The 13,968-nt window shown below is 40.8% G+C and overlaps 1 protein-coding gene and 1 long non-coding RNA gene across 2 annotated transcripts in view; both read right to left on the bottom strand.

Annotated features, from left to right (window-relative positions):
- Positions 1 to 68, bottom strand: part of LOC116694505 (uncharacterized) — an 11,788-nt gene extending 11,720 nt beyond the window's left edge. Inside the window, exon 1 of the long non-coding RNA XR_004333196.1 lies at positions 58 to 68. This is a non-coding gene — a long non-coding RNA (uncharacterized LOC116694505). The remainder of the gene's footprint in view (positions 1 to 57) is intronic.
- A 3,982-nt stretch (positions 69 to 4,050) lies between these two features.
- Positions 4,051 to 13,968, bottom strand: part of det1 (DET1 partner of COP1 E3 ubiquitin ligase) — a 21,344-nt gene continuing 11,426 nt past the window's right edge. Inside the window, exons 6-10 of the mRNA XM_032524072.1 lie at positions 10,969 to 11,098; positions 9,467 to 9,657; positions 6,612 to 6,803; positions 4,658 to 4,853; positions 4,051 to 4,617 (exon numbers count right to left, since the gene is read on the bottom strand). Coding sequence (XP_032379963.1) covers positions 4,664 to 4,853; positions 6,612 to 6,803; positions 9,467 to 9,657; positions 10,969 to 11,098 — 703 coding nt within the window. The 3' untranslated portion in view covers positions 4,051 to 4,617; positions 4,658 to 4,663. The remainder of the gene's footprint in view (positions 4,618 to 4,657; positions 4,854 to 6,611; positions 6,804 to 9,466; positions 9,658 to 10,968; positions 11,099 to 13,968) is intronic.

Below are 13,968 nucleotides of genomic sequence, written 5' to 3'. Positions count from 1 at the left end.
TAACAAATATGTAAAAAATACATTTTTACAAAAGTTACCTACTGAAGCTTTAAGTACTGCAGCAGGATGATTGGACAATGAGCTTCACCTGGCGCCTAATGCCAGCTAAGCCACGCCCACAGCCCACAAATAGCACAGGAGAGGGGAAAAACATGACAAGGCTCACAAAACAAGGAGATGGCAAGGAGATGCCATGATGACATCATGACACAATATCCACAAATAACAGATAGAACAGTAAACCTAATTATTTGGTAAGCCTACAACTTAATGAAATTGTGTAGCCACATTTAGTACATATATTTACATAATAATAATAAAGTTACCACACAATACAAAGTGAAAATGGAAATTAAAAATGTTGAAACTAAAATGTTGAACATTCTTACTGCTCTACGTTTAGCTATTTGACTTATCCATTACTTTGGGCTAACTGCTTGAACTGTTATCCATTACTTGTAGCTAATGTTTTGAACTACTAATTACTTTCAGCTAACTATTTGAACTATCTATTACTTTTTGCTAACTGTTTGAACTGTTACTTTTAGCTAACGTTTTGAACTACTAATTACTTTTAGCTAACTATTTGAGCTGTTATCCATTACTTTTAGCTAACTATTTGAGCTGTTATCCATTACTTTTAGCTAACTATTTGAGCTGTTATCCATTAATTTTAGCTAACTTTTTGAACTATTTATTACTTTTAGCTAACTATTTGAACTATCCATTCCTTTAAGTTAACTATTTGAACTATCCATTCCTTTAAGCTAACTAGTTGAACTATCCATTCCTTTAAGCTAACTATTTGAACTATCCATTCCTTTAAGCTAACTATTTGAACGATCCATTACTTTTAGCTAACTCATTGAGCTGTTATCTATGGAAGCCGAGAACGGCCAGGGATTCTTTTTATATATCTTGTGATAACAACTTATTAATTTGTTATCTCAATATAACAAAGTTTGTTTTCTCGAGATAACAAATTAATTGTTATCTCGACATAACAAAGATCGTTTTATTGAATTAATTAATGATGTGTTTTTCTTGAATTCAAACTAATGCGCTGCCACAAACGGCTTCCGTAGCGCCACTGGCTGTAGCTGGAGCCTACCGGTAAGTTGCAAGTTGTGCGATCCATTCGTACACAGATGGAAGGCTGACAAACTCTTATACTATATCCGGCTGCTTCAGCTAAGGTAACGTAAATGTAGGCTAACGTTAACTTAGCAATGTGATGCGAAACCTAATTAAATGTTTATTAATTCCTTTAATAGTGATGTACGGAAGCCGTTCGTGGCATTCGTGTCGCACTGTTGCTTGCTCTGGAGGAAACTACTAGAACTGTTGGGTCCTTGTAAATTCTGGAGTGTGGTCTAGACCTACTCTATCTGTAAAGTGTCTTGAGACAACTCTTGTTATGAATTGATACTATAAATAAAATTGAATTGAATTGAATTGAATTAGTTTAGTTTCAATCTGTCTCTCAATCGCAAAACATGTAGCGTTAGTGTTCAGATGTCCCAGTTGACTCAATATTTGAATATCTTTAATCAAATCTTAATTCTTGTTTCCGGTTTACTCTACAATCCTTTTTTGTACCAACTGCCAGTTGTAGTACCCCTGGCGTACAAGTCTGTCTGGTTGGGAATTACTGCATGCACCATTAAGGAGAATTTAAAGTACCTGGAACTAGTATTTACTAATGTTTATTTTATGATAGGCTATTTTGTGATGCAACACACTATAAATCTTTTTGATGTGTGAACCGTACTGTCAGACCTCATTCTTATGTTTGTGTTTTAAAGTGTTCTGTTAACATTGGAAAATAGCCTCTTTTTATGCTTTGACCATAAACTAACAAGAGAACAGCCCCTAAATAGAAAATCAAATGTTTTTTTTAAAAGTGCAGGAATCATTTTTGTGTTCAGAACATTGACTATATTAAAAAAAAAAGTAGTCTAATTGTTAAATAAAATAAAAATGTTTTACATTGCAGATCCATAAGTGTTAATTTATATCTGTGTATTTCAGTGTCAACCCTGCCACAGCCAAAAAGCTCCCACTGTGATCCACAGATGTAAGATCTTTGGTGGTGGCCGTTGCCTAAATGATTAAATGTGTCTGTGTGTGTTTAGCTCTGAGATGGCCAGTACTGCAACAGGAAACATTTAGGATTGTGGCCTATTCAGGATTACATTGGGTGCGCTGTTGCCAAGACAACAGCAATTAGAAAAGACTTGGTTACCAACCAGAGTGGTTATGTTTCCATAGCAACCAAGGTCAGGAAAAAGGCTTTGGGTTTACCTGATTCTCAAGAATCAGACAGATACATGTGTTTTTGAACAAAGTACTATGAGGCTTGGGTTCATGTAGTTATACTTTATCTGTGTTTGCATCGAAGACTCCAGCAGACACTTACACCCCCCACAGTGCCCTGCTTCCTTACCGACTTTTGAAAATCTGTGGGTAAATTGAATAGCTCATAATTTCCTACTTTAGATAATAGAGGAAGTTTAGGCTTACATTTACTGCAGAAAAATAAATCAACGCTAGCAGCATTTGATAGGGTCAAAACACATGTGGCTTCAAACAAATACAGAACCAAATACAACACATAAGGATGCACTAACTCACCTCCTCAGCAGCACTCAAATGTACACAATCCTGCACATTTTCCATTATCTGTTAACCAAAAGGAGGACAACAGACAATGTGTCCTCGTATACGTACGCCTGTCTGTGCCAGCTGTGTGCACTTCCTGTAATTAGTTGATTATCACAGCATGTTGTCACACACCAGCTCACACAAACACACTATAATGACAATGACTTAGCATGGCCTCCTTAAGCCTTGATCTACAAGATAGTGTTTACTGTGCTTACGCAAAACTAAGCAGCTGCATAACACAGCCACTGCACCCACACGGCATCAATGCTAACATCTTTACCTCCCTTCGTTTGGTTTTATCACCCAGCATTTCTCACCAGTTTCATCTCTCCATCATCTTTCCGTCCGTAAACTCCTTCTTCCCTCTACCCTAACCCCATTAGTCTTTCTGTCTCACTCGGTCTCACACACACACACACACACACAAGGTCCACTATAATGTGTAACCAGAGGCTAGGGGAACACTTAATCCCTCAGCAACGGCTTTCTATACCACCATGAGCTCTTGCAGCTGCTTGGGTGTGTGCTTTTTGCCTTCATGTCTGTTTATTATACCTGTGTGCCGACTGTGCATTCATTTCGGTGGTGGGGGTGTTAGTACATTTGCATATTTGTTTATATGTCTGTTTGCTTGTTTTTAATAACACTTTGGAGCTAAACAGATTTCTTATGTTTTCGTCTGCAACACAGATGGACTGATATAAAATTGCAACGCTGTGATCCTAGTTACTGCAGGAGAACAGACTGCAGGGATCAGTATTCAAATTAAAGATGATGACACTTACACTGTGTCTTGTCTGCTAGCCTTGTGTTAAAGCTTTGTGCAAACTCATTTCAGGTTCATTATAAGGCTTCATTAACATATGCAATGAGATGTTTTTTTCTGTACAACTAATTAAGAAATCAATTATAGTTTACTTGCGAGGTATGATGGGATAAAAGTTCTGAATCAGCTGCATGACAAAACACGATTTCATCCAGAAGAAACGCTGGCAATTGTTTCTGCGCTCTAATGCTTTCCCACTCACATGTGCATAAGAAACAACACCCATGCCGGATACAGGCCAATATTTAGAGGTGGGAACCAGAATACCAATTTTACTTCAGGTCCTTGCCAAACAGAGCTTTTCCCTGTCTCTAGTAATAAAGTACTCTGGTATATAGATAAGAGCTTAAAATAATATTGCGACAACTAACTGCATACACAAAAAAATAAAAATAAAAAGCTTTTCATCCCTCTGCAACCCTCTACTTTCTGTAAAGCTCAGGAAAAAAAAAAATCAACACGTTAAAATTTAGACAATTTTATTGGCATAAAATATATACAAACGATAATATGTAAAAACATGTAAAAACAATATAATATAAAATTACCTTTTTCCCCCTCAATCATGTGAGAGGAAAAAAAAGGTTTGTTGGAGAGCTGGTCATGGACCAACTAAATAAGCAATTCTGATATGAATGTGCTGCTTTCAGTGCACAGTAGGGAAAAGAAAACACCTTTGGTTCCTTCCAAGAGGTCCGGGCTACCTACGGCTCCCACCTCCGTCGCACATCAACCACTCTCTCAACATCTCCATTTACACTTAGTCCAGCCTCTCCTCCCCACAGGACCCCCTTTGTTCTGCTGAGGAAGGGAGAAAGAGGAGGAGAAGCGGTGCAGACAAAAACGGAAAAGGCAGAATTGCTGCCTTCTGGCAGAGGGAGGGAGGGGGGGGGACCACTGTGTAATGGAGGGGGAGAGAGGCGAGGAATAGTGGTTTCCATCAGGAGAATGGAGGGAGAGGACTGCTGATTTCTCTGGAGGAGGAGAGGGCGACTAACCGAACAAACTGTTTTTGTGCCTCCTGATGGAGTTTGTTGTATTGTCACCGGTAGCCGCTCACAGAAGCCCAACGGTCCTACTATTTTTAATCCAAGTGTTGGTTTGGTGTGTTACACACACACACCCACACACACACACACACACACACACACACACACACACACAAGCTCCTCATGCACAGACATGCCTCATGTGGAAGTTGACCACGTACTCTGCGTTGGTGCGCTGGACAGAGATGGCAAAGGGTTCAAAGGGGTGGAAGGTGAAGGCAACCAGGCGCCGCACGGCGTGATTCACCGGCCGGCCCAGCAGCCCCGCCTGGATCTTAAACTTCAGCAGGCCGGAGTCCCGTGCATAAAACCTGGTGGGTGACGGAGACAGAGACAAAACACTACCATTAAATTCTTCATTCGGTCCAGGCTAGATAATGATTATTAGTAGTTAATGAAACCGATAACGGATATTGGAACCGCTATGTATTTGCAGTAAAACTAAAACTCTTCTGGTCAAACGTAACATTTTGGAATGTTACAAACACCAACACAAAAGTTTGATTAAATGCATTAAGCAATTATTTAATACATCTGAAACTTTGAAAAATAAAAACAAAAACAGATTCCTGAAGTTTTAACATTTTAACAGTTTGCTTGCAAGTGTTGAGACTGTTTACAGAGCTGTAGCGGATCCAGAGTAGCACACTTTTTAATTAATAATTTCATCAGTAAAATAAAACACTGGTACAGATAATCTGTGAATTGCAAAATATCGGCCCTGATAATCGGTGGATCCCTAGTCCAGTCCTTTGGTTTTTGAGACCTCTGCCCCATGTGATAGTGATCCATGTTGCATAGACTTGCCACAATGCATGACTGCACAGTCTGCTTTTAAATGAATGACTGAATGATTATTTCAAGCATCATGCACCCAAAAGTTCCCGTCCCACCTAAGGATAAAACTTAAGTAGCGAAAGAAAGAAAAAAAAAAAAGCAACACATGGTTAGTGTTTACATGCCATGTGTCAATTACAATATATCAGATACAAACTTTATACACCAAACATAATGCAGATAATAATAATAATAATAAGTCTCTAAGAACAAGTGATGCCAGCTATGTATGCTTTGTTAGCATGTCCTGTGATCTATCTGTCATATCAAACTGACTGGGATGTCTGGCAGACATTTTCAGTAAAAAGCTTAACACAAGATCATGATAAAAAGGACAGGAGAACATAAGGGGCGGCTGTGGCTCAGTGGTAGCCTGCCAATCAGAAGGCTGGTGTGAATGTGTGTGAATCTGCCATTCAGTGTGTGAATGGTGAATGGGTGCTGTACTATGTAGAAGTGCTTTGAGTAGTTGTTAAGACTAGAAAAGCGCTACATAAGAACAGCCAATTTACATAAAATGCATTTCATTCTCAACCAAATCACACAGGTGACACTCTCCGTCCTCTGGGACTGAATGGAAGTGTCCAGATCTTAACAAGGCACAGATGGACATCTAAGCTTTGATCAGGTTAAGGGTGACATTTTGCAATTGCTGCAACTAATTAGGGTTTGCATTGCAGATTAATATATAAATTATTTGATTTAATTTCTAATTCAGGTAAACGAAAATTGTCCCAAAGTCCCATTCCTCATGTTCCCGAGCGGTTCTGTCCGATTAACTCTCCAAATGTAAAAGACGTTCCAATTACTGTTATGTATTTAAAAAAAAATAAGTTAAGCAAAAGAACCAGTAAATGTTTGAAATTTTTGCTTGGGAAATTATTTAACCCTTGTGTTTTTTTTCAACACTATTATCGTTTTTTCAGACATTTTTGTCACTTTTTCAATGTTGTGGGTGCTTTTTCTGATGTTTTTTTCCAAACTTATTTGATATGTCTAATGTTGGCATTCTCAGCTCTTATTTTCAAAGCCCATTTTTTGTGATAAAAACTGAAAACGGGTCACATTTGACCCGAGGACAACATGAGGGTTAATTGATTATCAAATTTGTAGTGTCGTCTTCCAGCCCATGGATCTTTTTAAGAGTCACATTATTACTAGAGTCTTAATGATAATGTGATAATTTGACATCAGTTAATAAGCGGCCCATTCCCCCTGATTAGAGTCTGTACCTGATGGGGTGATCTCCGCAGGTCTTGGGCCTCTCCATTACCGACACCCACTTGTCGTCATAACTGAAGAGGGAGAGGTCGAGGTATGGACTGCTGCTGTAGGATTGGGCGCTGATAGGCAGCTGACCCAGCAGCCGCCGCACCGCCTCCGTGTGCCCGCCATATTTGGCGTTCACTATGGTGTCCTTGAATCTGAGGCACAGACAAACTGGGATATCATATTCAATTGCATTTGTAGTATCAGATCATAACAAGAGTTATCTCGAGACACGTTACAGATAGAGTAGGTCTAGACCACACTCTATAAGTTACAAAGATCCACCAATTCCAGTAATTTCCATATCAATACAGTAACATTAAACAGCAACAGGAGTCTTCATTCTTGCGGCCGATGTAAGGTGGGCTTTCACACCTGCCTCACTTAGTTTGGTTGAATCGCACTAGAGTTTGTTTTCCCCCTTGGTGCGGTTCGTTTGGGCAGGTGTAGTCTCTCATCGCCAGACCTTGGGTCTGGCCAGTCCACACAGCAATCCGGGATGGGAGAAAATCCTCCTCTGGTTTATTGGCATTTCTTTAAACCAGTCACAATTTCTTGGTGCCGCTGAAAAATAGCATCGGGAACATGTGTACGTTCAAAAGTTGTTGTAGTTGTGCGAGAAAAAAAAAACTCAGATTGGACAGATAGTCTAGCTGTCCATCTGTTAACCACAGTCCTCAGAAATCCACCGGAGGTTAAAATTGCAACACAAAGAAAGAGGAAGGGGACGGAACATCTGAAAACGGACATTTGAAAAAAAGAGTGATATCCGGCGGAATATCCAGTAGAACAAGAGCAACCTGGAAGTGGAACGTCGTGGATATACACTAGGGCAGCTGTGAATGAGGCAATCGCACCAAAAGCGGACCAAACACGTGTAAAAAGACCTCCTTGAATAGGTAACTTTTATGCTTTCAATCAAACTGGAGCGGTTCGCCCCAATGACGTGTACTCCACAAGTCTGAGCTAATGTCTCCTGTAGTCAGGTCTGCAGTCAACCTGCGATGCGGCAGAGCAGTAAACTGTAGCAGCTTGCAGTGTTTCTCTCGCAGAAACAGACAAAGCTCGCCGACACTCACATCTCTGGTCAAACCAGCCGCCGCTAAAGTTGGAGACAAAGTCTCAGTGATCAGAGCAAACGCTTGTGAAACTATGTCTGATTATTTAAAAGAAATTAGCTGGTTTGACCATGCAGATGCAGGAAATATTCACTAGTCCAGAACACAAGTCCTGCTCCCGCCCCCAGACCCCTCTGACCGTGAGTGAGTGACTGTGTGAATGTTCCTGCGTGGTTTGAAGCTTGGTCAGCTTGGATTTTTCTGTGTGAACCAAGGGGAAGTTTACAAACTCACTACCTGATTTGGACCAGAACAAACAAACTATAGGTGTGAAAACGCTCAAACTCCACAGTTGGCCACAAACGTGTTTCTGTGGTCCTAAAGGTGGCTTCTTAGATTCTTAGATCCATCGCAATTGTCTCTAGAACGATTCGATGCTCGATTCTGACAATCAATTATTTAAAAAAAGAGTTGATTTTTATTTAAAAGTTACTGTCTCCAGACAGTAATCAGGAAACAGAGTGACTGAAGGAGGATGGGGTGATGGACAACAACTTATTTAGGCAAGAGTAGAGACCAAAAAAAAAAACCCCACAAAAATGGCAAAAAATAAATAAATAAATAAATGTATGTATACACATGACATACATAAAATAATTAGGCAAATGACAAAGACTGTTCATCTACTGTATCACATTACATCTGAACACCTCATGTTTCATGTTCTAAGAAGCCAACTCTCCACCTTAAACATGACTGGGCCTCTGACATGGAAGATTACTGTGAGAGAAGGTGACTTTCACACGCATCTTTAGGCTTAAGCAAAATAAAAACCCCAGTAGACAAAACTAAATGTAATTAAAACTTGTGTGTGACAAATACTGCACATGTCAAAATCTAACAAACTCAGATGTGTGTGTGTGTGTGTGTATATATATTAGAATTGAATGGTGAGTTGCCCAGAGATTCCCACCACTACTAGTTTCCACTATGGTTGTTTTGCTTTGGAGAGAACCTTTGTGAATACTTTCAGCAATCGTTTAAAAAAAAATTTATGGTCCCAAGTCTACACACTTCCAACAATCAACAGTGACTCTGTGGTGTCCCCTTCTATCCGCGGTCCATATTTTGAGTCTTTCCTCCCGCCTTGTTTAGTGCTCCATTCTTGCAGGTCTCTCTCTACTTGGTTTGTGATGGCCTAAAACCCGATGAACTGGGCTTATGCTAGCCAGTTCTAAGTGGTACAAATCTGGTTTGCTGAATGTGTTTGCCAGCTTTCAATGTCTCCTCTCCTTCTTCCCGACATCAATTTTCAACACTCTAAAAACCAATTCTAAGCCCTTTGCCTCGCTCAAACTATCCTTTATCTTCTCCTGCTTCCTCGCCCCCCCTCTGTCTGGTCCTCCCTCTTCACCTTCCACAGAGGATTGTCACCAACACTGGCGAGTCAAACCGCCAAATTCAATCACAGCTCCTCCAGCCATGCTGACCGACTTAATGTCGCTCTTCTATATCAAGATTAAGTCTTAAAACTCCTTCCCCCACCTCCGGGCGTTCACTGCTGATCCGCTTCCCTTCCTAACCACCTTCTTCAAATCCTCCCTGACATTTGGCTGAAATCACCCCCGGGGACCCTGCAGTGTGCCAGCACTAATTATGTTAAAGCTGAAATACATTCAATTTTGGCAAAAGGAATATTTGGCATTTGAATTTATTGATCCAATATCCAACCACGCGCATGCCATTTCTCTCCTCCGTACCTTCTCTGGACCTGCCGGGCGTAGTTGTTGGATGAGGCCGAGCAGGGGAACTGGACCGCCTGGCTGTGCAGCGTAGCGTTTCTGAACAGGTCGCAGAAATTCTCAAACAGCTCCAGCAGCTGATCGGAGGTGTTCTCAAAGACGGCCAGCACCTCTGTGGACACCATGTTGTACACGACGAAGAAGGAGGGCTGTGGGAGAGAGGGGCGGGGTGAAGATCTGGAGAAAAGACGATCCAATCCAAAAAAAAAGGGAAATACCAAGGACAGACAGGATGAGCGTAGGGCTACACGGCATGTCGTTTTCTTCAACTTGTGCAATAAACACCTCGTACATGTTGCAAACTACACTCTGAGACCCTTTTCCCTCCAAGATTATTTTCTGGGCATTTTTCGGCCTAAATTAAATAGGACAGCTGTATCTAGGAAAGGGGGGGTAGAGAGAGGGGGTCTGACATGCAACAAAGGGCCGCCGGTTGGAACTGAACCCGCGACCCCTGCGGAAAGGACTTAGCCTCTATTTCAAAATGAAGACCTGAACTCCCCTCCAGACAACCACTATATACACAGACCCTGGCTGTAATTTGGGTGCCGACCAATATACCGACGGGTGATTGAATTGTAGTTTTTTTTTAAAGTTTTTTTTTTAAACATTCATTCATCAGAATCATTTATATTGACAAATAAATGATTCCGATAAGGAATATTTAAAAGATAAAATAAAAATGGACAGTCAACCATGTGATGAGTGTTGGTGTTGCATAGATTGTCCACCGTCTCTGTTGCAACACCTTTTCTGTTATTGTGTTTTTGTTCGAAAGGACTTGAAGTTTCATGTCTTAAGTTTGTATTTTTATACATTTATCAGAACTAATACATTTTGATGTTCCTCTGCTCTGTTGTGACAAAACAAATTATCATCATTTTATTTTAGTGAGAACAACTAACTAATGTTAGGGAAATCTGTTTATGTTGTATTATGTGGATGATATATCCGAATATCGGCTTTTAATAACCAAGTATTTGTATCAGTATCGGCCTTAAAAATCCTTCCTTATCCTTCGGTTGGGCTCTAACCTCTATATACAGTATAGGTTCATTCAATGTTCAATTTTTTCAATCGAAGAATGTTGAAAATGATTTCCTTTCATTTGTTCATATCGTGCAGCGCTAGTTCGGTGAAATATTTATTATAGTGTAATGAGGCCATATGAGATGATTTATATATGCTTCATACTGAGCGTGGTGGGACAAAAATAGCTGATTGGAAAGGAAGTCAGAGAGCGGAGAGCTCATGTAAATAAAGCATTCTAAAGAATACATGAATGAGATCCATTTGTTAGTACATCTTGTTTGCAAGAGAAACGTGTCCCTGGAGACCCTGAAAGAGGAATCCCTTCTATGCAGCACAAACAACAAAAGACAAGAGAGGAACAGGGGAGAGCAAGAAAGAGAACACAGAGGAATTCAAGTGTGTGTGTGTGTCTGTGTGTCTCTCTCTACCTGTGAGGGATCTGTGACTCTGAGTGTGACCACGTCTTCGCTGGTGTATTTAATGAAGAGGTGATGCTCATCCAACAGCTGCATCTTCCACATCCTCAACCTCCTCAGCTGATCAAAAAACTGGAAGAATCTGACGGCAAAACCAAGAGCTGGGTGAACTCCACAGACACGAGTATCTAACATCAGGACAAAATGGGAAATGGTACTTGATGGACTGAAGAAGAAGAGCTAGTTTTTGTTTTCGGTTGACAATTCATCCACCTTTACAGCAGTGTGCCACAGTGTAAACACTTTTAAGTCTTTGTAAACTGAACACAGAGTTTTTCTTGCATGGAGGGATTTTTCGCACGCCCCCCCAGAGTGGTTTTAGCCACTTTATTCATGTACCGTTTCCTTTACATAAATAAAGACGTTTCCACCATGAATTGGTGCAAAGAAATGGATCAGAATGCAGGAAACAAAGTGGCGCTCAAAATATCCTCCCAAAGACCCTCACAGGCACATTCTGAGCCAGGAAAAACCCTGGACAGAACATCTTTTAGATTTGGTCAGACACACTCGCTAAATAATCATTGTTATACATTTTACAGATAAGGCACTAACTGAATAAAGACAGATACCGGTATTCTATGAAATTAGTCATCAGTCGCAAAGGAATCACACTAAAATCCCTTTATTAATGAACTGTAGATCATTCAATTTATACATAATGCCAATTATAGTTGAACTCAATTGTGACAACCACCTGTTTTTATGGGGAATCAAGCTACTTTACTTCAGTCATAAACATACTAGGTACTTTTATCCGTTTTGCTTGGTTTATAGTATACAGCTGGTCCATGTAGAACATTTCCACTGCAGGAACCTTTTTTCAAGGGACCAAGAGCCTTTTTAAAACCTAAGCCTGCATTTGGACAAGACAAACCAGAGACTAACTATGGCCCCTGTAAGATACTGTAGTTCCAGGTGTTAGAGAGGTCCCTGGTGCGAAGGTAATACTTTCTGGTGGTTCAGGAACTACAGGGGCAGAGTTAGCAGATTAGTCAAACACAGACACCGCGGCAACTACAGCTTGGTACCGTTTCCATCACAAAACAAGGAAGTACTCTAGTATCCACAGTCGCTTTACGACCAGGTAGTTAAAAGGAACGTAGTTACAGGAACAGTCCACTTCTAAACATTTCTACTAACTACTCTCCCCCAAAACTGGTTTTGCCATTTGCATTTGGACTGGCCAAGTGGCCATAGCAACTGGTGGGAGGAGTAAGGGATTGACGCAAGGACGGCAAAAAAATATTTTTAGCCTATGTTATAATTTAAACAAGTCTCCCAAAGAGAAACGGGTATCTCTCTATCCCCCGCCCCTGTGTGTACGTGTGTGTGTGTATGCGTATGTGCGCGCATCCGTGTGAGACGGCTGGCCAGCTTGTGAAAAGTCAGTTAACCACAGGTTCATGTTGATCTTACGATGGACGCGTTGTGATATTTAACCAAACGATCCGTTACCGGTGTGGCCTTACAGCAGGCACGCAACAGCAAAGACAAGCAACAACCCAATGACACTGTGTTCTTGTTTCCCCGGTGTGGGAAAATTGCTTTTTTAAATTGTTGCCAACATTTTTATAATCCATGATTAGACTACATTGACGGATGTTAACGGTTCTTGTGATACGACAGAAACGCAAACAGGAATGCGCAACGGCCCTGGTTTAACTGAATAGTAGATGAATTAACCAACTGGTTTAAAACAACTAAATGTTGACTGCACAGTGTAATGGCAATTTCCCCTTGGCCTCTGGTTGCCCCCTCAAGCAACCACCTGTTCAATATTTGTGTTTCTTTAAATAAAAAAGCCCTACAAAACTGGAAATTCTTATTTCAAAACACTATTATATGTGGTTGTCTTTAGTTTAAACACTATATGTCCATGCACAACACAACATTTCAGCTGTTGGGCAACACTTTCCACACAAACGTGTTTGGCGTGAAAAGATACAGCAAACGCAATTTTCTGTTCACATTAACGGCGCATGTTAAAATTGGTGCTAATATGGCACCGGTGCCCGTTATCTACCAGACAAATGGCGGATTTTGGTGCGACTTAAATGTCTGCAGTGCTCTCTGATGCAACAAAAAAAGACGTTAGACAGCAACACCGCTGCATGTCACGCTAGTAAAAACTAGTAACATGTTACACTTGGCAGCAGGTAACAGCTTACCGTAAACTCCAGTAGTAACTGGATTAAACACGGTGAAAATACTCAGTTAAACGGTGTAAACATGTGACTGTATTTCACTGTAGAGGAATCCAACAGCAGGCTGTACAGTCTACTGCTAAGGCTACATTTACATGTGGGTGGCTATTTTCATAAACGGAATTTGAACCTATCTGGTTTCAAAAATAACACCGTGTACACGTATCTATTCACAGCAAAATTTTCATTTACTGGTACCCGTGTATATATCCCATCAAGAGCATGTCAAACCTGTAGGTGGCAGTGTAACGAGAAGCTCAAGCCCACGGTAGCCAATCAGAACCCCAAAAATAACAGCAACGAATCACTTCCTCTTCCTTTTTTGAACAAAGACGGCGCCAGGATCATCATTCATGTGGACTGACCACTAGGTAGAGCTCTTGTTAAAATTAACTTTAGATTACAAAACCACAAAATTACAGGGGAACATCGACTGGAAGACGTGCCAAAGTAAATATGCCGACATACTGATCATCTTTTTTAGAGCACTACCCCAACCCATCTACTGATGTTTTTCTCAATTTCTCTATCAAAAGGAGGATATTACTCGCACCATCCTCACAACCAAGCTTAAGGCAGACACAGGCCGTAGGGTGGGCATGAAAGAGTATTCCTCCTGTAATTTGAAATGTGCAAGATGATGGTTCGCCGGCCACCACGACTTTGCCCACCGGTGTCAAAACTAATGACCTGGAGCCCTCGTCCCAAGCCTCGCCTCAAGGCTCGTCAACATTCCCTTCTCCAG

Source organism: Etheostoma spectabile, chromosome 8 (genome assembly GCF_008692095.1).
Source record: "Etheostoma spectabile isolate EspeVRDwgs_2016 chromosome 8, UIUC_Espe_1.0, whole genome shotgun sequence".
In the NCBI taxonomy this organism is placed as follows: domain Eukaryota; kingdom Metazoa; phylum Chordata; class Actinopteri; order Perciformes; family Percidae; genus Etheostoma; species Etheostoma spectabile.
The sequence above is the reverse complement of the archived record's forward strand: the minus strand, read 5'-3'. Positions and strand labels throughout refer to the sequence as shown.